Consider the following 27,064-nt stretch of genomic DNA (forward strand, 5'->3'; position numbering starts at 1 on the left):
ATTAGAATTTGCTACACATTTATATCTTCTCATCATAAGGACAACTGCGTCTGGGATGAGGAAAACCAATTAATCTTCTATATAGTTGATCTGAAGCTTTACTTGACGATGATTTTGTAGAAATATCTGTTTTATTTCCTTTAATATACTCTGCTTTACATTAGCCGTGAATGTCATACTATTTCCTTCAAATTTAGAATCACAAACCTCAATAAAATCACATTCTCAATTTTTTTTATGTAATGCTAAAATTTTCACATGATTTGAGGATATAGTTGTATCTCTAAAATATAAATTATATATTTGACATTGTTCTAATATCTTTGAGTTTATTGATATATATTGACAAAATACCACAACATGCATAATTGACAAAATGCAATAATATCCTCAATTGAACTAAAATATAACAGTGTCCTCAATTTTTAACTTCCTTAAGGTCTGTTTGGTTCGAAGTAGATGGAGGGGAAAAAAAATGAGAAAATATTTTTAATAAAAGATAATTTTGGTCTCAAATATCTCATATATTATATTTTTTAGAAACTCTCAAATAATTTTTTTTAGACCCTTAGAGTTTGAGAAAGTTTCTACAAAAAAAAATAAATAAATAATATTTGAGATATTTGAGAGTTTGTACCAAAATTACCCTTTATTAAAAATATATCCTCACCTCTCTTTCTTCTCATCTACTTCGAAACAAATGGACCCTTAATGTTCCGGAATACTACTCCGGTTGGCAAGAAAAAAGAAACCAAAGAAAAATAAAAATAAAAAAATCCAACCTCCACACAAGACACAGTCTTTGAGAGAGAAAGAGATATTTAAGTATTTGAATGTAAGAGAGAGATTCATACATAAACATAACAATATAACCACATAAACACAACACATACATGCATACATTACATACCATAGATTTTGTTTTTGTGTATTATCATTGTTTTTGACATAACTCCCCCAATTCCAAAATCTGGCTGGAAACTCCTTTTTCTTTATCACCAAATCAAAATTTCACCAACCAACTCACCGCCACCGCCACAACACACACAAAAAAAAAACATTTCCCCTTTATTTCCCGTTTTACCCTTCCCCTTCTTCTCCTATTTACCTTCCTTACCCTTCTTCTTCTTCTCAATCTATCATCTATGGCTGTTTCGCTTCTTCTTCTCTCCATAACCGTTTTCTCTATTCTTCAATCCGCTTCCTCATGCATCCCCGAACCTCCTTCCTTTCTCTTTAATCTTCAATCTCAATGTCCAATCTTCGTCCAATCCAATCCACCTCTTCAGGTTCCAAATCCTTTCCCTAATTTTTCTTAATTTTTCTATTATTTTATATGTAATTTTCATGATTTCGATCAATTTGTGTGATTACTTTTTACTTAATTTATTATTTCTCTTACTAGATTAATTTCTGGATATTTAGAATTTTTGTTTTGATTGCGGCTTGATTTTTTAGATTTTGTTCCAATTTTTATTATTTTTCTTATATTATATGAAAATGGATAATAGTTAGCCTAGTAATAGAATTATATGTTAGGATGATGTCCCGTGAGAGCTTAGCTAAGTTGGCAGGGCATCACAATTTATTTGCAGGGGCTGGGGCACCAAGGTGGAATTTCTAGTTACTAGGCTATCTGACAAAAATAAAATAAAATTATAGGTTAGGATGCCGAATGAGTATTATGTAGGGGGAGATTTAGAGTTTGATCTATGCTATGGACAAAATTAACCACTAATATTTGCCTACGAAGAAATAGATTAAGTTAATGTGTTTGATTCTGCGGTGACAAAAATTGATTTTAGTTTAAATTGAGTTGAACATAAAGCGGTTTATGTTAGGATTCATATATGTAAAAGTGAGTTGGAAATAAACATATACTTCACTTTTCCTTTTTGAAAATTTTATGATTTTGTAGAATTGGAAATAACATAAGTATTGAAGGAAAGGTGTGTTGCGGGTAGTTTCATGTAATTTTTTAGTTTTGATTTTTTTAGGACTGTTTTTCTATTTAATAGCAAACAATTGAATTCATTGTAGTGTCCTTTCTTTGAGACTTTGTAGATTTTTTGTTTCCACTTTAAAGGAGGGTAGCCATTACTATGATTTATTGCTTGGATTGGACTCAATTATTGTACTGTTTTACTGTTTGTGCTTTTTGTCTGAATTGGTATATCATCAGGATCAGTTTTGTTGGAACAACAGAACTTGGGTGGTTCTAAAATATCGACCTTTTTAGAGATGTAATTTTTTGAGTTTATGATTGAGGATTTAATTAAATTCTTACGTGGAGCCATTTTGTGGTAAATAAAATGATGTTAAACTTCTATTATCTTCTGAATCATGTGACAAGTAACAGCTGTTGGATTGCTATCTCCCAAAAATAAATACTCCTTGATTATATTTTTGTCAAGAAAATAGGTAAGATTTTGATTATTTCAACCAAGTCATTCACATACTACAACTCTAGTCCCATTTCCTATAAGTTTTGTTTTGGTGTGGCTCCCATGCGTGCAACCTGAGTTGATAGTTGACAGCTTTGTTTAAATGGGAAGAAGGGACAAAAAAATGTGAAGTGAAAATCTGATAGAAGGGGAGATTTCTTGAGGAAGAAAGAGAGACATGAGGGCAGCTTAGTCAATTTGGGTGTGCTTGAAGCGTAGTTGAAGAGGGTAACTAGTAAATGAAGTAGGTGAACAACTGAAATTAAGAAGAGGAATCAATGCAAAATTTATCATAGTCAAGCCAACAATGAATCATGAACCATAGACAAGAGGGATTTCATTACGAATAATATCAACTACTCAAATTACTATCCCAATACACCCTATGCCTGACTAACATAACCAGAATTCATAGACTTACAAATTCCTTTTTATGTTAGTCAGGCTTAGGTTGCGCTGTCAATTTATTGGGTTAGGCTGCGTGTCTTGTCAAGCTCAAAACAGGTCTCCTTTTTATATGATGATTAGCATGGAACCGTAGTTGTGGGTTTGACATTACAGCTTGATCTAAAACATTAAGATATTAGGTTTATTTGCAATTTCACATATAGTTCTTAATTAATCCATTCCATCCAATGTGGGATTTCATAACTTGTTATTCAATTTTCCGAAAGCCGTTTTTAGTGATGGGAAAATTGTTTGTCTGTTTTTGTTTTAATGGTAGTTTCCCAAGAAGTAAATCGAAAAAGGAGATTGTTGTCTTAAATGATTTATGGGGGTTGGAGACTTCAGTTCTTAAATGCCCTTGATTCTTTGTTGCAAAAGGATTTAGCTGGATTTAAAAAGTATATTTGACTGTATTGAAAATGACAATAACTTTTCCTTTGAATAGTAGCTATATTTGAAATCTGAATTTTCAATTGATTGGTTTTCTATCAAATTCTAGAGAACGGTCTGTTTTTATGGATTGGAGTGACCATATTAATTCAGAGAAAGGGATAGATTTATAGGACCAAAACATGCCCACTTTTTTTTTACATGGACCAAACAATTTTATCTAATTTTATAGGGACCAAAAATATATTTAACCCTTTGTATTTTGATAAAAAAGCACACAACTCAGAAAAAGAGAATAAGTAAAAAAATCCAACTCCACACGAGACACACTCCTCGTGAGAGAGAAAGCGATATTTAAGTATTTGAATGTAAGAGAGAGAGAGAGAGAGAGAGAGAGAGAGAGAGAGATTCGTACATAATAATCATATAACCACATACGTACATGCCATATATTTTTTGTGTATTATTATTATTATTATTATTATTAATTATTATGTTTTTTACATAACTTCCCTATTCCAATAGCTTCCTGGAAACTCCTTTTTCTTTATCATCAAATCAAAATTCACCAACCAACTCATTGCCGCCGCAACATAAACACAACGCCGAACAAACGAAACCCCCTTTTCTCTTCATCATCTTCTCCTCAATCTATCAATGGCTGTTTCACTTCTTCTTCTCTCCATGACCGCTTTCTCCATTCTTCAATCCTCCTCCTCCTGCATCCCCAAACCTCCTTCCTTTCTCTTTCATCTTCAATCTCAGTGCCCATTCTTCATCCAATCCAATCCACTTCTTCAGGTTCCTCATAATTTCCCCAATTTCTTCATCTCTATCTTTTTATTTTTTGTAATTTTCATGATTTGGATCAATTTTCTGGTTACATTTTTATTTATTTTGTTATTTCTCTTGTGAAATTAATTTCTGGATATCGAGATTCGTTCTGTTTTGATTGTCCCTTGATTTTTTAGATTATGTTTGAATTTTGATTATTTTTCTTATATGTGAAAATGGATAATCTTTAGCTTAGTATTATATAGGTTGGAATGATGAAGGAGTATTATGTAGGAGATTCAAAGTTTGATCTATGCTATAGACAAATTTAACCATATGGAAAAATAGATTACGCTAGTGTGCTTAGTTCTGCAGTGACAAAAATTTATTTTGAATGAATTGATTTTGTAAAGTTGATTTTAGTTTAAATTTGGTTGAATACAAAGTGATTTATGTTAGGATTCATATATGTAAAAGTGAGTTGAATGATAAATAAATTTAAATGTAAAAATCGTGTTTGGAGTCAAAAGCTAAAATCGTAGTTTCAACACAGAGAGATCTTCTTTTTGAAATGGAATTGATTTTTTTAGAACTGCTTTTCTATTTTATAGCAAACAATTGAATTCATTGCAGTGTCCTTCTTTGCGACTTTGTAGATTTTTTGTTTCCACTTTAAAGGAGGGTAGCCATTACTATGATTTATTGCTTAGAGTGGACTCAATTATTGTACTGTTTCACTGTTTGTGCTTTTTGTCTGAATTGGTATATCAGTGTCAGCTTTGTTGGAAAAGCAGAAGTTGGGTAGTTCTATAAAATGCTGTTAAACTTCTATTATCTTTGGAATCATGTGACAAGTAACAAACTGTTGGACTGCTCTCAGCAAAACTAAATACTCCTTGATTATTTTTATGTTGAGAAAGTAGGTAAGATTTTGATTATTTCTAGTCCCTTCTTAGGCTGCACTTCCAATTTATTGGGTTAGGCCGCTTGTCTTGTCAAGCCCAGAGTAGGTCTCCTTTTTATATTTTTAGCATGGAACTACAGTTGTGTGGGTTTGACATTACACCTTGATCTAAAACCTTAAGCTATTAGGTTTGTTTGCAATTTCACGTATCGTTCTCAATTAATCCATAATCCATTCCAATATGAGATTTCTGAAAGCCCTTTTTCGTGATAGGAAAATTGTTTGTCTGTTTTTGTTTTAGTGGTATTTTCCCAAGAAGTAAATCTAAAAAGGAGATTAATTGAGAACGATACGTGAGTTCTTAAATGTCCTTGATTCTTCATTGCAAAATGATTTGGCTGGATTTAAAAAGTAAATTGGACTGTATTGAAAACGACAATAACTTTTCCTTTGAATAGTATTGACTTAATTTGAAATCTGAATTTTGAATTGATTGGCTATCTATCGAGTTCAAGAAAACGGTCTGTTTTTATGGACTGGAGTGGCCATATTAAAACAGAGAAATGGATAGATTTGTGCTGGAATTGTATATTTTTTGTTTCATTTTATTGGTAGAAACTAGAAATTAAAGATGACTAGGTGAGCAATTTTTGTTTTCTTTCCACGCGACATGCTTTGTTTTTCTCTCATTTAGTTAGGGAAGTTATTATTAGTTAGGACTATTATGTATAAATAGGGAGGTTTTGAAGTTAGAGGGATCATTATTGAATATTGTAAAAATTTGTGGATAGAGTAGTGACTCCATTGTGAGTTGAAAACCCTTGGAGGAGAGATTTCTCTCCTATTCTCTTTTATCCTTTCTCAATCTTTCAATAAACTGTTCATTCTTTCCATATCGATTCTCGGGTTCCTAACAATTAACATACCATACTATGTCTAACATTTATTTATGTATTTATTTTAATTTATCGAATGCGATTCACTGTTTGCCATTACAGATTTTGTTATTTAGTTTAACCTCAACCTCATAATTAGAATAAATCGTTACATCGATTTATTGATTTAATTATGCTTTGCTGAACAATACCAGTTTTCATATTCTGCTTTCCGACGGCAAAATATTTAACTTTTCATTTGATTTATTCAGGTGGATGGAAATTTCATAGAAGAACTTCTATCTGGCAGAAAGAAGACCGAGTCTGTCTCTATACTCTTCTATGCTTCCTGGTGCCCATTTTCACGTAGGATGCTTCCTAAATTTGAAACTCTTAGTTCCATGTTTCCTCAAATAGAGCATTTGGTTATTGAGCAATCATCAGCTTTGCCAAGGTTTTTAAGCTATCCCTGCTATTTTTAATTTCCTGGATAATAATTATTATGAACTCAATTTCTTCCGCTATACTGGATGCTATATTTGCTTGGTTTTGGAGATATAGCATGCTTGTTCTGTAATCTTTGAGCTTCCTATTTTGTTAGGCTAAAGCTAAATGATGTCATTGAGTAGTTTTTAATCAATGTTTTATAATTTGGACCAAATTGAACCAATGAAACTTCTGGGCCATGGTTCAATCGGTTCAATCACATTTGAAACGGTTGAACCAGATGACAAAGAAATAAATAAGTGAAATAGTATTAAAAATAGCTGGTTGAACCAACCACTGTTTAATCCTGGTTCAATTGGATTGCTGTACAACCGGGATCAAATCAACTTGCAAAGTGGCTGGTTCTCGGTTTGGTTTTTAAAACGTTGTTTAACTATACTATTGTTTCCTTTTCTACTTTGTATTTTGTAAATGAATTTTAATTTTGTTGAAACTATGGCACTATTCAGTTAGCTACGGTTATAAAATCTGTCAATATCTAAATTTGCTTTATTCAGCAGCTTATATTCAAAATATGGAATCAATAGCTTGCCTTCAATATTATTGGTGAACCAGACCTCAAGGTTGAGATATCGTGGTCCAAATGATTTTCTCTCTCTATTGGAATTTTACGAAAGAAACACAAGTAAGCATATCCTGATCCTTGTTTGTAAATTTACAGTGCATTATTTAAGACGATCATTTTTTGGAGTAACAACTCGCGTGAACTCTAACAGTGACTGATATAGCCTTATCATGTAAGCTTATTACCTGCATTTACCTGTCTCAGGATTTGAAGCAAGCAGTAATGTTGCTATCGCTCAACCAAGCAGCATGACGAGTGATGAGGACTCTAGCCTGAAGTCATTGATGGGTCTGCCGCTTAAAGAAACATTAAAAAGGGAACCGTGCTTAGTGTTCTCTGTGATGTTTATCTGTTTGAGGATACTTCTTTTCGTATTTCCCAAGATCATATTGCGTCTCCGAGCATTCTGGGTTTCCTGTATTCCTCATCTGAACATGCAAATATTCGGCGAGACAAGCCAAGCGATGGGACGTGTGCTTCAAGTGATTGATGTGAGGAGGATTTGGACTAAGCTAGGACTTTGCAAGACGAGGATTTTTCACGAGAGGGCAAGGAGTGCGCGGGTTTGGGCTTCGTCTTTGGCTTCTGTTTCTCTGGGCGAGTCATCGTCGGCTAGATGAAATCATTCCAAGGTTTGAACTAACAACCTTACAATGTCGTTGTGAGGGTAGTTATGAGTTTGTTTTTATCAGATAATATCCTCATGCTGCAGGTGAAGCTTGACAGCATATAGTCTCTCTCTCTCTCTCTCTCTCTCTCTCTCTCTCTCTCTCTCTCTCTCTCTCTCTCTCTCCTGCTTAATTTACTGGTAGAGCTTATAGCAAAATGTTGATTTGTGTTTGAGTTGGGTTTTGGGAGGAAGGAACAGACTTGTAAATTTGAGAACTGTTTTCCTTTTTTTTGTGTAAATTAGTTGTTTCTGAATGGAGTTATTTATACACATGTTGTAATATATGAACATCCTTCGCAACCCCCATTCCCTTCCTCTCTCGTGCACAAGCGATTTGAAACAAAACCAACTCCAATGTTTCTATAGTCTTGAAAAAGAAAGCATTATGATGGAGAAACCAGCAAGACTTTTGAGTTATGATTCAATTGGCTTAGACTGTTCCGATCGAGATGAGACTGTTCCAATCAGGTAATGTGGTGTAAAATTTCTTTGTGAATATTAATGGCGTAAAAATTTATATACTACCGAACTCCAGATTATCATACAATTTCTTTTAGAAACTGAAGAATTTAAGACCAAAAAAAGATAATATGTACGTCTTTCAATAGTTTTGATGATTATTCTTTAAATAAATATTTGTTCAAAAGACTAAGTTGCTATTTGTCTTCCCAAAACACTCTTGATTGGATCGTACAATTTTGAGCACCAAAATAATAATTATTTACTCAATTTTTTATTTTTTTTTTTGCTAAGCGAAGGACAACTAATATTAGGAGATAAAACAGGCTTCGCCCCCATCATCTGTCTATATCTCATTATACTAATTAAAAAAGAAAAAAAAAAGTACATAAACTGGGGGACATAGATCTAACCCAGTGAAACTTGCGTAGGACGATTGAAATAAATTCAACCTCTAATTAATCATAACAGACAAACTAGAAGTCCTAAAAATTCACGACAAATGAACTAATCGTTAACACGAAGACAATCCACGTACCATCAACTTCCTACAACAAACGAAATCAAGCAATATATGACCCTTTCGAGTCCATCAATTCCTTTAATATTGAGAAAGATCTGATTAAGACCCAAGACCGTTGAACAACTGGAGATGAGCCTAAAACGATCCAATCTCTCGAGGTATGATGATCTACACCTACTGTCAACACAGAGCATCCACGCATCTAGCCCGTTCGAGCAACCTCTGGCGAATCAAGTTTTGTTGAAAGTAAACCCAAAACCATTCAAATCAACGAAAATGAGCACCACAAACACATGAATCACCAAACCAGCAAGCCCATTAGTACGATAAACAACTACTACCGTCATCACGGAGTATCTACGCACAAGTCCTTTGATCGTGGATGCTTCCAACAAAACAACACGAAGATATTCAATATTGTCGATGGTGATTTGAATCACAACATAAAACCAGATTTGACCAATCCAATCCCACATATTCGAAAGAACAAACAACCACCCACCATTGAAAACGACCACCAGTCGGAGAAAGTCAGTGGTGAGCTTCAACAACCAGAAAACGACGGGAACAGGACAGCCGAAATCTGGACAGAAGGTGGTGCGGGTGGTTAGCACCGACCGTTGCACAACATTTTTTTGTAATTATTTTCTCGAGCTTTAGGGCCCGTTTGGTGCGCAGGATAGCATAGTGACAGGATATGATATAAAACAGGATAAGAATAGGATATGATAACAGCAGGATAACAGTTATACTCAGTTATCATATCCTGTGTTTGGTGCACACAGGATACACAAACATGATAACTATTATATTTTATTTTTAATAGCTCATAATAATATGATAAGATATATAACATATTTAAATGATAATGACAAAATTACTATTGTAAAACAATTGTTATTTTTTTAAAATTATTTTGTAATACTTTTAATTTTATAAATAAAAAATATGAATAGGTAATCAAATAACTTTATATAATTTCAAATAAAAATTATGAGAAAATAATCAAGTTTAATTTTTTATATGAATCATGATCAAATAAATAACTCAATAATATATACATGTTAGATAAGCCAAATAAATATATGATATATCTCATACGTAAATAATCAAACTACTATTGCAAAATAATTATATTTAATTTTTTATAAAATTTAAATTAATATTCCTATTTGTCAATTTTTTAATAATCATTTTACTTTAAAATATTGTAATTTTAGTAAAATTTTGTTTTTTTAGAATATATAAATTACAAAATTACCCGTGTGAGAAAATCACATATATATTTAAAAATTAATTATTTTATTATTTATATTTTATTAATTTTATTTTATGTATTTTAAAATATATTTTATAAAATAAATTAGTGTTTTTTTTTCTTATCCTATCCTGCTGGTAACCCAGCTCAAATTCAGGATAAGAATTATAACTAGAGAGACAGGATAGGATAAGCTTCAGGATTAACTTATCATATCCTGCTGTATCACCAAACACTGGATTGCGGCAGGATATGATACAGTTATCCTAACCTGTCTCTTATCCTGTGCACCAAACGGGCCCTTAGAGATTTTTCCTACTCTAGTGAACTCTAAGATCTAATTCACCTAATATTTTTCATTAAAATAAAAAAAACCCAAACTTTACACACATAATAGCTTTAGTTTTATTTAAAATTAACCATCACAAACCATCCATAATAAAATAAAATTATCAATATTTGTATCCATTGCCACCAAGAAATCAAAACCAACTTGTCCCTTTACAATCTATTGGATATTAGAAAAATAAATAACCCAACAGAAAATTGATTAGTAGTAAATATCTTTGAATCATATCATAAGAGGCAATTTTCCTTGGTGGGACCACATGGACCATTTCTAATTTTGTCATATTCAATTTAGATAAGCACTCAAAACTATATGTCATGTAGCTCATGTCCTTAATGGTAGCTTACTCTTTGAAGTCACCATAACAAAATTCCTAGAAAACCACTTCCATATTTAATTAATTCAATAAAACCTCACCTATAATATTTGAAAGTCCAACTTTTATTTATTTACTAATTTATCTTTGTTCCATTTATTATAATTTATACTACTCATTCTAGCTTCAAATCACTCTTCTAAATCCAAATTCACCCTCTTGGAGATGGATCTTGATGAATGGGAATCCATCTCTAATGATGGCTACTTTGATTTCAATGAAGATGGTGAGAAAAAAAATTTCCTAGGAGAAGGATCAGAAAGTGCTTTTGAAATGGAATATTTATATCCAACATCACCAAGAAAACAAAACCAACTTGTCCCTTTACAAATTCCATTAGACCTCAAAATTGGTAACACATCAAATGATGTTTTTTTGAAAGACATAACAAAGAATCAATCTTTTGAAGGTGATCAAGAAGAGAATGTGTCACAAGTTTTTTTTAAGATTAAGGAAAATGAATTTGTTGACATGAAAATTGAGTCACCAAAGTCAAGTAGTAGCAAAGAGATTATTACTTCTCCAAGAATGATTGTTGAGAAAGATGTGTTTGGTCATAATGAAGAAGATTCAAATTGGGAAGAAGAAAACAATAGTGGTTTTAATTTATGGAAATGGAGTCTTAGTGGTGTTGGTGCTATTTGTACTTTTGGTGTTGTTGCTGCTTCTATTTGTGTTTTGTTCTTTGGAAGTCAACAAAGGAAGAAAAATCAACATGACAAGAAGATGAGGTTCCAAATATATAATGATGACAAGGTTAGTAAATTTCTTAGTTTTTCAAATGTTTTTATGTTTGTTTATATAAAAAAAAAATTGTAGCCATATTATTATTGTGAAATATTTATCCGTTTTGAGAACGATTAATTTCGGTCGAAGAATCTGATTTAATATAGAATTTTGTCATGGTTTTAATTGATCGTGAGGTTATACCAATATCTTTGAAAATATGAAAAGTTATAAACAAATAAGATTTTTGTAGCTATAATTTTGGTCACTATGTGGTTAAGGTTTCAATTAGATTGTAGTATTGGAGACTTATGAAACATGGTTGAATGATCTGGGTTATTTAGGTTTGTGGAGTTGTAGTCAGTTTGTCAGGACTATTCGATCAAAATCAATGATGTAGAACTATTAAGATTTATCGAGATTTATAAAATTTAGCTGTTTAATTCTGATCAGACAATTTTGAACTGCATAGATTCTTTGACTATTCTCCCTCTGATCTCATATATAAACAAAGATTCATTTTTCAGATTCATTGAATAATTAATGTATATGGTTCATATATGGTTCAGATACATTAATTATTCAATAAATCTCAAAAATAAATCTTTACTTATATATGAGACCAGAAGGAGTATAAAATTTGTTTGATACTCCAATTCTTATTAATGTACGAATCAAAACGTCAAGAGTTGAATCTTAATGAATCGTAATAGCAAAGTCACTCTATTACTTAAATTTGACTTTGTGGATCACAATTTTACTATTTCTTCAAAATCTACATGAAATACTAATATTTGACTAAATTTGGTCTAAATATTCAATTTGATTATGAGTTAGTGTATATTGAACTAACCCTTGGTTTTAATTACAGAGGATTAAGCAAGTGGTGCAGCATGCAACAAAATTGAATGAAGCAATTGCTGTAGTAAGAGGGGTTCCTATAACAAAAGCACACATAACAGTTGGTGGCAACTATGATCTCTTTGATTGAAGCATCAATTAAGTGCTTAATTCATGAATCATTTGGAGTATATAATGGGAAACAGTGGCATAAAATCTATCAGTATTTATTAATGTAAATAACATGATGCACTATGATGTTCCCTTATTGCTCATCCTTGTAAATATGATATTGATACATTTTCTATGGTCTTTGTAAAATTAAGTCACAAATTATTCACCAAAAAAAATAAAAATTAAGTCACAAATTATAGCGGATTTTTCACTATTATTTGGTCTATAGTTTTGAAGTATCAAAGTCGGAGAAACTGTATAATTTTGCCAATACAAGTATATATGTGTAAATTTTTCCCATAGACAAACGTTACTCCTTTATTTATTTATTTGCAGATAAAATGATAAAATGACAATTACCACTTGTAATTCAAACACAACTGGGAAAATCCATATTTAAATTTAGGTAAAAGAAACGTTCAACTTGACAATATTGATATTTGTCGATTGAGTTGAACCTTAATGTATTAAGATAATCAATATATTTTTTACTTATGATCATTGGCAGAAGAATTTCTTTTGACGCTCCCTAAATTTTCTCTCACGCCTTGCTAATTTTTACTTTTACCTTTTCGCTACTTAAGTAGCATACGTTATAAAAATGAATAATTTGGCGCTCCCTAAATTTTCTCTCGCGCCTTGCTAATTTTTACTTTTACCTTTTCGCTACTTAAGTAGCATACGTTATAAAAATGAATAATTTGACACCTCCTGCAGTTCTCTACTTAAGTAGTGAACGTGTAAAATCTTAAAATTTTTAGGATTTTACAATGTTCTTACTTAAATAGTGAACTCAATTCAATAAATACAATGACTTTATTATAGAGCATATTTAAAACTTAACCATCAATGATCATCAATATGTATCATTATATTTCATTTTAACTAATGATAAAAATATGTGTCTCAAGTTCCTGTTTAGTTCAGTTGGTGTAGAGACATTTATACATGTAGGAGTCGAGATTTGAATCCAAACATCCTATTTATTCATGTGAAATTTTTAGCCATTAAAATACTTGGAAAAAAAATATGTCTCATCACTCTCAAGTAGGATATTTCAATCTTCTTTTCTATTTCTATATGAGGGAACTTCCCTATTTTTGAGTTCCATATATCTACCACTAAAGTTGCCAATGTCAAGGGAAGGGTTATTGTCAATTGGTTACTTCTCTCTTTTCCCAATCAGCTAACTGCTAAGAATTATCCATCACATCAAGATATTTCTGATTTTTTTTCTTGATAATTATGATATTTTTATCAGCAAATTTTAATGGTTAATTTGTTGGTGAGAATGACATGGATGAAAAAAATCTAGTTTATTTTATAGATGAAAGATATTTTTGTTAAATTTTATTTATTTGCTATTTTAGAATTTAAAATACTGAATTTTTAATTTGGAATTGTAAGTGCAAAATTCAACATAAAAATTTATCCATCCTACCAAAAGAGAAAAAATAAAATTGAACACATCTAACAATGACTTGCCCATATGGACGGATAACAATAGCACATGGTGTTGATGTAGTGTGGTGGTGAGTTTTAATAAGAATGAAAATGATGTTCCTAGCTAATTCAAATACTTGAAATTGGGATCCACCATATCAAGGATGTGGATTCAGCTCAGAGTTAGTGTATCTGAACCATTTGATTAAGATTAGATGGTTCATATTTTATAATTGAATTTTATTTTTTGGTATAAAATTTATAATTGAATTTTAATTATTTATAAATAGAAAATTCGAGCTTAAATTTTGGATCGTTGAATCTTAATTTGATGGTAATTATTGGGCTGACTGCACACAACCCTAATCCCCATATCAATTGTTTCACAATCTTTATGATGCAGATGTCCCTTGCAAGAAAGATCGAGTGCTTTTGAAATTTTAAAGAAATTTGTTGAAAAAGAGTTAAGTTGTCAAATTAAGTGTCTTAGAACTAATAGAGGCAGTGAATTCACATCGAGTTTATTCAATTATTTTTGTAGTTAAAATATTATAAAAAGATGACTGACAGATTCTTATAGACCACACCAAAATGGAGCATTTGGGTGCATTTAATTTGCTAAAACTAATTGTCCAGTGTTTGATCTAAAAAAAGAAGGAAGTACAACACAAAATAAATGTTGATGGACAGGACAACTAATCGATTTTTACTAAAGTTAGGGACAACTTTTTGTCCAGCGTACAACAGTTAAAAAAAAATACTCTTTATCCTTTGTTTCTGTTTTATTTCTCGCATCTTCTTCCTCCTTTTGCTACAACTCTGCTACTACATCCCTCTTCCCTCATCTCTTTCAAGTAGCATCTCTGATGTTCGATGTCGCCGTCAACTGCTTTCCTTCTCGGCGGTTAACCCACAGTGTCTATCTCGACCACTACGTCATGTGGCGACTTGTTCCACTACTCATGCCCTTGTTCTCCCTCTCACGCAGCCACTCTCTTCCACCTTGGCCGCCACTCACCACATACCTGTGCCGTGAACCAAGATGACATAGAGAGAAGAACTAGGGCTGCAGAGACATCAATTAAAATTATTCAAAGTTTTTCACAGCATAAAAATAGAGAAACTTTGTAGTGGTAGCTATGAGAGTAGAAAGAGTCGCGTGATGAGGAGTAGAACTGGGGCCGCGGAGAGAGAATTTGGGAATATTTTTTTAAGCAAAAGAGTAAAATAATATTTTGTTTTATAGTTAAAATAATAATATTATTTATTTAAAATGTGTCAACGATGTTGTTCAACTTTTGTTGTTAGAATATCACTGCATATCCATATGTATATGTTATTCTCTTTTTGACTTCTCTTAGATTATTACAAAATTTTATATGTAGTTTTTATAATTTTAATTGTTTCAATAATTGTTATTTTTACTGAAATAATAAATAAAATATTTTTACATATTTAAAATTTTGTTATGCGTCTTTATACAATGCAAAATCAAACATTGTACATCACAATGGACATTACGGTACATTAACATATTGATTCTATTTTGTTATGCGTCTTGAGTTTCACTTCGTGATTTTTCATTCATCTACTATTGATTCTTGATGGTGACGATCACAAATTTGTGTTATATGTTACTTCTGAACGTTTCAGAGAATCATCGATGATTTAGCTGTGTAATTTGGTGCTAAACAATATTGCAATTAATCCTACCTTCATCCCAAAATATATGAACTCTTGCATTTATACAAACAAGACATATGAATAGTGCATTTGATCAACGAAAGTCCCGTGTTTCTTAACACTTGCTTAAACAATATATTGCAATCAATCTTTGTAGAATACAATGAGAATCAATATTGCATTTAAGTTTAACACCTTCCACTAAAAAAATTTAGGAGAATGTTAACTTATTAACTAAAAAAATAAATGAGGAGATGAAATTCATATCGACCGGTCAGCATATGCAAGTAAGATGTTGTGCACATATTTTAATTCATCATTGACTACAAAATGATCTAAAATGTATGCACAGCACCTACGTGTATATGGTGTATATGATCCACATAAGATTCTCGAGTTTTTAGAACTGAATAATTGATAAATATTTTACCATGAAAGTTAATCAAAGGGGTGAATTGTGAAAATATATACAAATTTGAAATGTATGCAAAACACATACCAAAGTTGATGATATATCATTGACTGAGAAACTAGACTCAAGCTTTTTGCAACATAAAACTAATCAGCTTATTAGTAATACTGCAAATTTTACTAGTAATACTAAAAGTATTTATATTCATGAAAATAATAAACAAAAGCAATGTCCGAAACTAAATGAGAAAAGAACAAAGATAATAATATTTTGTTCTTTTCATTCAAAAAGATTGAGAATTCAGAGGGTAAAACCCTATCAATTTTAGCCACCGTGCGAACCAAAAAATCTATAAAACAAGATCATTCAGCTGTTTGGTGGAGGCTGTATATAAAATCATGTTGAATATTATTTAGCTTTAAAATGAAGAATCAAACAAAACATCCACAACATAGTCACTATATGATATAATGATTAATAACAAAAATCATAGATGCATAAACAAGTGAAATATATAAATATACTGCGACCAGAACAGCAATACAGTCACATATATCACCTGTTTATAAATACTATGAATTTAACTTATCAAAATACCAGAACAGCAACACAGTCACATATATCACCTGTTTATAAATACTATGAACTTATCAAAATACCAGAACAGCAACACAGTTGCATATATCACCTATTTATAAATACTATGAATTTTCTATACTGGGACCAGAACAGCAACACAGTCACATATATCACCTGTTTATAAATACTATGAATTTAACTTATCAAAATACCAGAACAGCAACACAGTCACATATATCACCTGTTTATAAATACTATGAACTTATCAAAATACCAGAACAGCAACACAGTTGCATATATCACCTATTTATAAATACTATGAATTTTCTATACTGGGACCAGAACAGCAACACAGTCACATATATCACCTGTTTATAAATACTATGAATTTAACTTATCAAAATACCAGAACAGCAACACAGTCACATATATCACCTGTTTATAAATACTATGAATTTTCTATACATAACTATGAGTGAACCAAAAAAAAAAACTATGCTAAAATCAACCACCAAATTTAGAATTTCAAAGTGTATTAATTCAAAAACAAATTTGAAATATGAATATCCAAATATAACTGGTATAGAACAGAATGAAATATAGTTCCCTACCATCAAACAAACTCAGATATTTAATATTTGATATGTGCCTCTGTCTGAACTAAACAACATTTATATTATATATAGTCATTTAGTTATTCGAAGGCAAATGAAAAAAAAAATACAAAATATCAATTAAAAATCACAGTAAAAAAATTACATAAAAATGTGAGAGGCTGCTTGAAGAACAACTGATATGAGAGAAAAAGATTGCTCCTTCAATATACCTATCTATGAATAAAATCTAATAAACATTAGATTTCTATATTAATTTTTGCCCCCTAACTAAGTCACATATGAAATTGATGATTTTCATAGGACTACTCAAAGGGACATAGGAATACATAAATACAGAAAATCACAGCCATAACAACTAAATCATAGTAATAAACAACTAATAATCAAAAAATACAAAATAAAATATATAAAAAATTATTAAAATTGTTTATAAAAGAGATCAGAAATTGGAAAAGGTTGTCTGTCACAGTAATTCAGAAACACGGACCAATGTAAACATCATCATGTCTCTTTTGTTTCAATTCAAACAAATATTTATTGTATGAAAATAAAATAAAATAAAAAATTGAAATAAACATGAAAAACATGAAGATGAAGAAACAAATTGAATAATAATCATCAGAGAACAAGAACACAAGAATGAAATACTAAACTAAATAAACATAGAAGTGAGAGGCTTGGGACAGAGAGAGAGACAGTGTGAATTTATAAGCTAGAAAATGGAAACCCTAATTTGAGGGGAAGATTTGGTATGACCCGGGTTAAGTTAAATGGGCCTCTGAATCTGTCTCTCGTTGGAGAATTTGCTAATAGCACCGTAAGTTTCTTCTAATACACCATAATATGTTGGTTACTTCTTTTTTATAATCTTTTCCTTTTTTGGGCTAAATGTTTGTTTTGAAAGTTTTATGAAGTTTTCTCTCCCGACCCCCCCTCATTTCTTTTCTACCCCTAAAAATTTCATTTTGCCCCTTGTGGTATGAAAATTTTTTGCCAACAAACTTCGGTTTATATAAACCGAAGTTTTTAAACATGGAAAAAAAATTCGGTTTATATAAACCGAAATAACATATACCTCCCAAAAAGAAGGAAAATTTATGTGAAAATTCGTGTAGAGCTACCTGTGGTAAATTTATCATATCTCTCTGAATATAGGTCGTATGCTAATGATTTTTAATCCAGTGTAAAGAAGACAAAATTTACTACAAGATTGACACCGGAATTATTAAATTTCATTAAGTATAGTATGAGAAAATCTACCTACAAGTTTGAGAAAAGTTTCTGCAAAATGTTGTAGAGATACCTGTGGTAAATTTATCATAGCTCTCTGAATATAAGTCGTATGCTAATAATTTTTTATCCAGTGTAAATAAGACAAAATTTACTACAAGATTGACACCGTAATTGTTAAATTTCATTAAGTATAGTATGAGAAAATCTATCTACAAGTTTGAGAAAAGTTTATGCTATGTTTCTGTACCAGTACCCATTATTTCGTCAAACTGAACCAATTGGATAGTTAACCCTCAAAACAAAAATTATATTTGTATTCTTGACACCCTAAGCTTTCCAACGAGTGGTTATTTACTCAAATCGGACATCGTTTAGTATTTCAAATAAATTGTAGAAGTTGAGGGTCTCATGCAGAATTTATGCAGGAAAGCTGGAAAAAAAATTGGAACACAATATTTCGGTTTATATAAACCGAAATTTTTTAGCATGACAAAAAAATTCGGTTCGTATAAACCGAAGTACCCCCAAGGGCAAAAACGGAAATTCAGGGGGTAGAAAAGAAATGAGGGGGGTCGGGAGAGAAACCATCAAGTTTTATTTATGTTGGTGCTATGGTTGCCCAAATCCAAACTAATTTAAAATTAAACCGTAAATTGATCCAAAAAATTGAAAATTGTTGAAATTCGATTTTATTTATTTGTATTTGGATGTCCTTATCGGGAAAACCGCCAGATCGGATCAGATTTTGAATTGATTTTTCAAAATCGATTCAAATTAAATTGCATAAAATTGGATTGGGTCTGATCGGGTTTTTTTAATATGTCATTCAAAACCGAACCGCAAGTAATTTGATCTTTGGATCGAATGAATTTTTGCCTCAAAATTGTTCCAAACCAAACTGCAAGCCCCCCTATTTGGTACGGCGCATAAAGGTTAAAATTAGGGTTTCTAGTTTCTTCGAGAACTTCTTTTGGTGTTCTTTGAGCTTCTTGTGTGCCCTTCTAGTCTTCTGCTACTTAAGTAGCGGACGTTATAAAATTAAGTAGCATTTCCACTCTATGATTAGGTGCGTTGATATAAATGGTGGGTGAGCCGATAACGAGTGACTCAACAGATCTTGGAGAGACTTTGATACCATCTTCGAATTCAGAAATAGGTCTAACTCAAACCTACAAAATCGGCTTGTACTGTGAGAATTATCTCTTACTTATAAACTCATATTAAGGTCATCTCACATCCGATATAAGTCTTCTTAACACTCTCCCACGTCAAACACTTTTAGGTTTCGTGTGTGGATATAAAAAAATTGATATCTCATTAAAACACACTAAACAAAAACCTTAACATTTACCATTAAAAAAACGCCATAATAAAACAACTTCAAATGATACAAGTCCATAATAACATACACAACAAAGATTGACATAAAAACATGAGATCTAAATGAAAAAAAAAAATAAAAAAAAATAAAACACAAACAAAAAATTATTTAAAAAAATGAATTCTAAAATTCGATTTTTTTTAAAAAAATTCTTTTACTTCAATAAATAAATTTCGAATAATTCCAATGAAATAACAAAAAAAAACTTTGGAGAGCGTGAAAGAAACATGTGTGTAAACAGAAATTTTCATATATCACTGAATATAATAAAATTCTACGTTAAATATCTTTCTTCTCTGTATTTTTTTCTTACACAATCTTTTAAAAATTCTATTTTACCCTTTTTAATTTAAAATAATTTTAAATATTGAGCGAATAAGTTGGTCGGTGTTTGCGCTCAAATTGGTTCTCATTTTTTTTAAATAGTTGGATAGTTTCTATTTTCTTAACTCATGTTTCTTATCGAACGAGTCATTCAAATCTCTTGCAACTGTGATCGAAATTGGATTAAAATCACTTGTTATCATAATTGACACCCAAACCAGATTAAACTGACCGTAGAAACCAAAAAATTAGTCCTTCAAGCTTTCTTAACTTATCAAATATTATCAAATATTCTTTCGATAAAATTTGACCATTAGACACATTGATGTGTGACATTAAACGGTAGTATATCTTTCGTATAATTTTCTACATATTTAGAGATATTTTCATTAAAAAAAATCAAGGGATTACTCTTATAAATAAATAAATAAAATATTGTAACAAAAATGAAGAAAAGGTTATCAAATTTAAAAAAAAAAAAATCAAACTCAAATTCTTTAATGCTCATGTCTTCTTTCCCTCAAAATTCATTACTTGTGCCATGGAACTCATTCCCTCTCCACTAGAATCACCAAAAGTACCACAACCGTCACCACATCATTATTCTCAAACCATTTATACAGACAACAACCTAACCAAAATTAAAATTAATCACCATTTTTTTAAAGCATTATTTCATATTTTCCTTTTTAAGCGTAGTTTGAGAATCATGCATACTATTTATATAAATCTACTTTGATCGTAACTTTCTACTAATATATAAAAATATACTAGTATAACTGACCCGTGCATGCGCACGGATTAATTTTCATTGAAAAATATGGATTATTAAAATTTTAATATTTTGTGATTTATTAACTAACAAAATTTACTTTATATAGTTAATGTAATTTATCTAAATATGAAAAAGGATACATATATTATAGATTTTAAAGGGAAGGGCGAATTGGCCTCACGAAGAGTGAAACTCATCCACTCCCCATTTCCGACCGACGTGTTATTTTCTCCCCCGTAGCCATCTAACCCGGTCTGGACTACAATGCAATGATCTCATGAACATAGCAAAATTGAATAAATAAATTTTATATTATTTTTTAGATGAAGATCAACCTCCCCCGTGACCATATTTTTAAATGATTCTCTTGGTTAGAAAATAAAATTGAGAAGAGTGTTAATAACATTTTCTTAATATATTCTAGAGTGGTGAGACTCACATGAGCGTCACTCACTTAGAGAGCGAGTAATTGAAAGTATTAAAAAAATATTGTTTCCGGCTTTCTTGATTCTAAAACATGTTCATGGTTTTTTTTTGTCAAGTAACATAGGTGGAAACTTTGTACTCTATAATAGTAAACACTAAAAATAATATGGATCTACACATATTTTTTTGAACATCAAAAGAAAGAATTCTATAAATTGCGGAGAAAAACACTGAATTATTTCTTTTCTTTTTTTACCACCAGTTTAATATAGTTCGTGGGTCAGTTCTGACATCAGGTGGTTTTAGCCCCTTACAAATCGCAGTTGATATTATTTCTGATAATGATAGATCTCCATGTCATCTTTTAATTTATTCAATGCATATGATTATGAGGCTAAAAGTCAATTATTGTTTTCAAATTATTTCTATTTTTAAATATCGAATTTCATAATTATTATATTCAATGTTATCGAATAATTATTTTGTTTTTTTAGTTTGATCTTTTATTTTTGTTAAGTTGCCTAATGATTCAAAATTACAAACTTAAAGTGAAAAAGTAGGTATGCGAGGTTCAAACTTCGGCCCCTCATCATATAATTGCGTATTGTGTATAAATGTTGTATAATTTAGATTGCACTTTGTCTGGTCTAATATAAAGAGTTTTTTTTTTTTTGACTTAAATAGTCTAATATAAAGAGTTAGAGAGCTCATCTTCTTGTAACAATTTTTCCAATTAATATCTACCTAAAGAATGTGCAACTCATGTTGCAAACTAAAATCATCACTATATAACTTTCATTGTCGACTTTGTGACACTGTAATAGACATGTCTCAAAGTGTTTTGAAGATTTTTAAAACAATTATTAACCATCTGTCTTAACTTTCTTTACAATTACATTAAAGGCTCGAAAAAATTAAAAAATAGTAAAAAGTAAAGATAAAAAATATAGACATTCAAACACTCAATCTGATGTGTAGTTTTTTTTTTTTTTTTTAGAAATGTGATGTATAGTTATATATGTTACATGGATATATAATATGAAAGACTATATTAGTTTTTAGTATTAAATGTTTATCCCTGTGTATAAGATTTATAATAAACATTCATTTATTTATTTGTAAAATATTCATCCCCGTATATTAACAAATATTGCGAAATATTCTTCCTTGTGTATTAAATATTCATCCCCGTGTATTATTTATATTAAACATTCATTTATTTACTTGTAAAATATTCAACCCCGTGTATAGTTTTTTTTTTAAAAAAAAGTATAAGATTTCATATTAATTGGATACTTCTACTGAAATATTAATTCACAATAGTTAAAATACTAAATACGTCTAAAAGTATTTGAGACTTTTGGTAGACTCTAGTAATTTATAACGTAAGCAATTCAACTTTGAATTTCAAGGTGCATTTAGATTTTTCATATGTTTTTTTTGGGCCCCGATAATCTAAAGTTCGGCCACGAGGTAAATAAAGTCTGACAAAAAATGGTTCTCACATAAATATATATTATTTCAAGGTGCACGGGTTAGTTTTTACTTGTAAAAATATATATTATTTTTTATTATGAATGAATTTTTAAAAATTATTTTAATAATAATTATATTTTGTTATAAGAATATAATGATATTTGAATTTTTTATATATAAAATATTTTTACCCCGTGTGATATCTTACATGTGATTATATATTTTCATAGTAATTATATTTTGTTATAAAAATATAATGATATTTGAATTTATTCCGATGTAAAATATTTGTACTCCGTGTGATAACATATTTTATATCTTATATGTAGTGTATATAAATATAATCTCATGTAAAATGTTTCTACCCCGTGTGTTATCATATTAATTTTAGATTATTATTTGGGTTAAATATATTTTTGTGTAATTAATAAAATTTATCTCAATTGATAAGAACTTGATTCATTTTCTACAAATGCATGATTGAACACCAGCTAGCAGTGTAAGTTTCTCTGTTGGCATTCCCTGATCATGAAATTTGAAATTGACCAACGTGACACTAATGACTATTTTTTTTTGTGAAGTAACCTAGCGGCTAGAAATTTCATCATTATAATAAACAAAGACCGAGATAAAAGTTACTTAAGTCATGACTCATAGAGTAATGTATTGTTTTATCGATAACATTATTGCTACAATGTTCTATTTAAAATATAATGTTATTCAAAAATGAAATCATGTGATGTTTTTGCATATAAAATTCAATAAAATACATCAATAGTTAATTGGTTCAGTAATGATTGACGCTAGACATGGTAGGAAGGACCACAGTTCAATCCCCGTGATCGGAAGAGGACTGAAACTACTTGATACCAAAACTCATTCCCGAACCAGATTATACGGTCCAGTTGACCAGATATCGATGATGAAAACAAAAAAAAAACATTAAATTAAATAACTTTATTTTGTTACCATTTTGCATTTATTGTTTTTTATGAATGTAATATGATGATAAATTACTTTTATTGTGTTTCCTATTTTGCATTACCGTTTACTGTGTTATTAAATTATTTTCATTTTTTGACTCATTTAAAATATTTTCATTGGTGACTATATTTGCTATTTTTAGTATGCATTCAAATTTATGTTGACCTTCTTAATGGTCTCTTAATTATTTTGTGTGACAATTTTAATATTAATATTATTTCCTTCTTTATTTTTTTATCATATGAATTAATATTTGCTTTGAGTAATATTTTTATTTACATAATATAGATTAACGAAATTTTTCACTAATATTAATATTAACAAAAAATAAATAGTAAGGTAGTAAATTGCAATAATTATAATAATAAAACAAATAAACTGAAACATTTATTTAAAATAATTATATTTTTAAAAAAAAATTGGAATTTCTTTCAAACCAATGTTTTTAATATACTTTGGACAAACCAATTTCAGGTGTGTTCTTTAGGATTCCTTGCCTTTAAATTTTATTTTTTCAAATGAGACTGTACTCACTAAAACTATATTAACAGGGTAAATAATTACAATAAAAGAGGAGGATAAAACCTAATCCTCTCAAAACGAAGATAACATATAACTTGAAAACCAAACTTGTTCTTAGAAAAACTATTACATGAAAAGAAAAGAACTAAAAAGTCTTATGAGAGCTCGACCGCAAGGTAATTAAAGGTTGTACAAAAATTATTTCCACCAAGAATTAAACTTGACTTCCTCCAAGCGAACCATCCTAACATATGCAAGCAAAATGAAAATCTAGAAGTATGTGATAGTTGAAGAAACAAAGACACAAATAACAATATTATACTCCAAAAATAAAGGTAAATAAAATAATACTAAACATGAAATTGATATATAAAAAGTTAAAGAATTATATTGAACATATATCAGTCAAATCAATATATACAAAGCTTCTTTAAATGTTGTGTATTTTTTCATATCGTAAACCAAAGCCATCAAAATAGTTTGGAAAACAAAAAAATATATTCAAATATGCATGGTGGAAAACAATATTGTGTTGATCAAATGAAAAATGAGAGTCATATATATAGACCAAATTAATCAATATCATTCAATTAGATACTAATTCTTTCCCTTTCTTTCTTATTCTCCAAAGGAATATGCTATATTTTTCCTTTTATGGCGTGCAACTATTTCCTTTGTTATATCATAAGGCATTCATATTGTTAATTTTTTTTTAGTTATTTTAGTTTATTGAATTTAAGATTTCCAAATATTTCCTAAACTATTTATAGAAAAGGTCATTGGTGACTATATTTGCTTCTAGCTAGCTAGCAAAGGTCATTTTGGTGACTATATTTGCTAATTATTTGAATGGATTCAAATTTTCATTGACCTTTCTAATAGTTTCTAAATTATTTCGTGTGACAATATCAATAATATTATTTCATTCTTTTTTTTTTCTTTTATGACTTTAGAATAAAAGTTGACCAATATTAATTGCTATTCAATTTTATTGCATGAAATCTTCTAATATTAATTAAGATTGATTTGCTATTAAGATTGTTATATAGAAATGACCCTAATACTTGACAAAAAAAGAAAAGAAAAGAAATGACCCTAATAGGTTGCCACATAGGCCTCAAGTGAATGATAGAATGCCACCTAATTAAAGGAAGAATGATAGAATGACACATAAGAAAATAATCAAGAGAGAGAAACTTGTAAATATATAAATAATAGATATTAACATGTAAGACGTTGTTTAATTTATATCGACGAATATTTTTAAAATATAAAATTTTCATAATTTTTTATAAAAGATAATTAAATATATTAGTGATCAAAGTTGTGCATTGACATATGTACAAAAATCTAAAACGAAACTTTAAAAGAAACAGATGGAGTATATGATATTTTTGCCTTGGAAATATATTTCCTCGGTCCAAAATTATAAGGGAAAAAACAAAAATCACACTTATTAAGAAAAAATAAAACATGATAATTTGAAATATGTTTTTGTGGGTTTTCCTTGGAATAAGTTGCATGGGAAGATGTAAAAATAATTTTGAGGAGTGCTAGCAACACACTCTTTAACAAACACACTCTAACACACTCTTTTCTATTAGTCAAAATTTATATGGGTCCCATAAAAGTTATATGGGTCCACATTTTTTTATGGGATCCATGTGAATTTCAACCAATAAAAGAGAGTGTGTTGGAGTGTGTTTGTTAAGAGAGTGTGCTGCTAGCATTATTCAATAATTTTTATTGGTTGTTGTTTATTGAAAAAATGGGAGAGAGAAAATTAAATGCAATTTTCATTTAATTTTATGATATTAATGAAAATTCCTAAATGAGATTTTTCCCTTATAATTTGGGGAAAAAAAAAAGAAGAAATTTTTTCCCTTATATAATTTGGGACGGATGAAATACTTCTTTAAAATAAGGCAAATGCTAAATAGTGCCCCCGGGGCACTCTTTAAGCCCTTAAATAGTAAGTTTTTTTATAGAATTTTTATGGAAATGCGTAAAGTCAACGCATTGGAAATTGGAGTGTTTAATTTTTTGAATAAAAAGTTTCTTTTAATGGAATGCTTAAAGAGTGCCCCGGGGGCACTCGTTAGCAAGACCCTTAAAATAATGCACACAAGTAGTATTGCCTAAATTACATTTTGCCATTAAGATTTCCTTGGATTGTACATGTTGATTAGATTTCTTGGTTGGGATTGGGAAATTGAAATAAGCCTCTTAATTAACATCATATAAACAAGAACAAGAATATGAGAATAGATTATGTAACCAAATAAAAGGGCATGGATGAATTCCAAACAAATCACAATAATATGTATTACATAAGTTGGACATTAAAAAGTGAGGAATCAATGTGTTAATACATAAAAAATAAAATAAAAATACATAATAATAATAATAATATTAGTGATATGATTCATAATTTAAGAAGAAATAAAACAACAATTTAAACTAATCCTCTAAATCCATTGTTCATAAGTTTAGAAAAGAAGTCCATACACAAGAGCAACAAAGGAAGCAATAATTGTTGGCACAAAAAGGGTGGTAGCATCAGATGTAGGACTTGGAGCTGGTGATGAATCTGCAGCTGAAACACTTGATGCTGCCATCATCATGGCCACAACCATCATAGCAAAAAATTGCTTAATCTTCATTGCCTCCATTTCTAATAATTTCTTGAAAAAATTCTTAAATTTTTTGTACTTTCTTTGAGGAAAGAAATTGAGTATGCAGAGAAGGGAGAGGTAGTGGGTGAATATTAAGTGTGTGTCTATGTGACTTTATATAGTTGTTGCAAAGAGAGGAAGAAAATAAAATAAAATAAATGTTTTTGAATTATTTAATTTTTAATGGTCATGCTAGGCTGCCCAAACTTTTTGTTTTCGGGGATTTCAAGGATGACAACAATTGGCTTCTTGT

At 29.9% G+C, this 27,064-nt stretch overlaps 3 protein-coding genes and 3 non-coding genes across 9 annotated transcripts; 2 read left to right on the forward strand and 4 right to left on the reverse strand.

The window, feature by feature from the left end:
* Positions 1 to 805: 805 nt before the first annotated feature.
* Positions 806 to 7,859, forward strand: LOC123885253 (5'-adenylylsulfate reductase-like 5). Of its 4 annotated transcripts, XR_006801113.1 has the most exons (5): positions 806 to 1,289; positions 6,107 to 6,288; positions 6,839 to 6,966; positions 7,111 to 7,612; positions 7,669 to 7,859. XR_006801113.1 is itself a non-coding variant. In XM_045934526.1 (4 exons), exons 1-4 carry the CDS (start codon positions 1,146 to 1,148, stop codon positions 7,524 to 7,526), a joined length of 870 nt encoding a protein of 289 aa, XP_045790482.1. In that variant the 5' UTR covers positions 807 to 1,145; the 3' UTR covers positions 7,527 to 7,859. The 4 variants fall into 4 exon arrangements, 3 of the variants coding, with proteins under 3 accessions (XP_045790482.1, XP_045790484.1, XP_045790483.1); XM_045934526.1 differs by having other exon boundaries at positions 807 to 1,289; positions 7,111 to 7,859; XM_045934528.1 differs by having other exon boundaries at positions 814 to 1,289; positions 6,842 to 6,966; positions 7,111 to 7,859.
* Positions 7,860 to 10,470: 2,611 nt separating this feature from the next.
* Positions 10,471 to 12,584, forward strand: LOC123885772. Its single transcript, XM_045935091.1, has 2 exons — positions 10,471 to 11,297; positions 12,139 to 12,584. Exons 1-2 carry the CDS (start codon positions 10,707 to 10,709, stop codon positions 12,256 to 12,258), a joined length of 711 nt encoding a protein of 236 aa, XP_045791047.1. The 5' UTR covers positions 10,471 to 10,706; the 3' UTR covers positions 12,259 to 12,584.
* A 4,439-nt stretch (positions 12,585 to 17,023) lies between these two features.
* LOC123887878 lies at positions 17,024 to 17,107 on the reverse strand. The gene has a single exon (XR_006801867.1). It is a non-coding gene; the product is annotated as a small nucleolar RNA snoR138 (small nucleolar RNA).
* Positions 17,108 to 17,161: 54 nt separating this feature from the next.
* On the reverse strand, positions 17,162 to 17,293 carry LOC123887839. Its single transcript, XR_006801830.1, has one exon. It is a non-coding gene; the product is annotated as a small nucleolar RNA U19 (small nucleolar RNA).
* Positions 17,294 to 17,450: 157 nt separating this feature from the next.
* Positions 17,451 to 17,525, reverse strand: LOC123887764. Its single transcript, XR_006801762.1, has one exon. It is a non-coding gene; the product is annotated as a small nucleolar RNA SNORD18 (small nucleolar RNA).
* Positions 17,526 to 26,396: 8,871 nt separating this feature from the next.
* Positions 26,397 to 26,884, reverse strand: LOC123885621 (arabinogalactan protein 13-like). The gene has a single exon (XM_045934912.1). The coding sequence runs from the start codon at positions 26,806 to 26,808 to the stop codon at positions 26,626 to 26,628; it is 183 nt and encodes a 60-aa protein (XP_045790868.1). The 5' UTR covers positions 26,809 to 26,884; the 3' UTR covers positions 26,397 to 26,625.
* Positions 26,885 to 27,064: the final 180 nt, after the last annotated feature.

This window comes from Trifolium pratense, linkage group LG5 (genome assembly GCF_020283565.1).
Source record: "Trifolium pratense cultivar HEN17-A07 linkage group LG5, ARS_RC_1.1, whole genome shotgun sequence".
In the NCBI taxonomy this organism is placed as follows: Eukaryota; Viridiplantae; Streptophyta; class Magnoliopsida; order Fabales; family Fabaceae; genus Trifolium; species Trifolium pratense.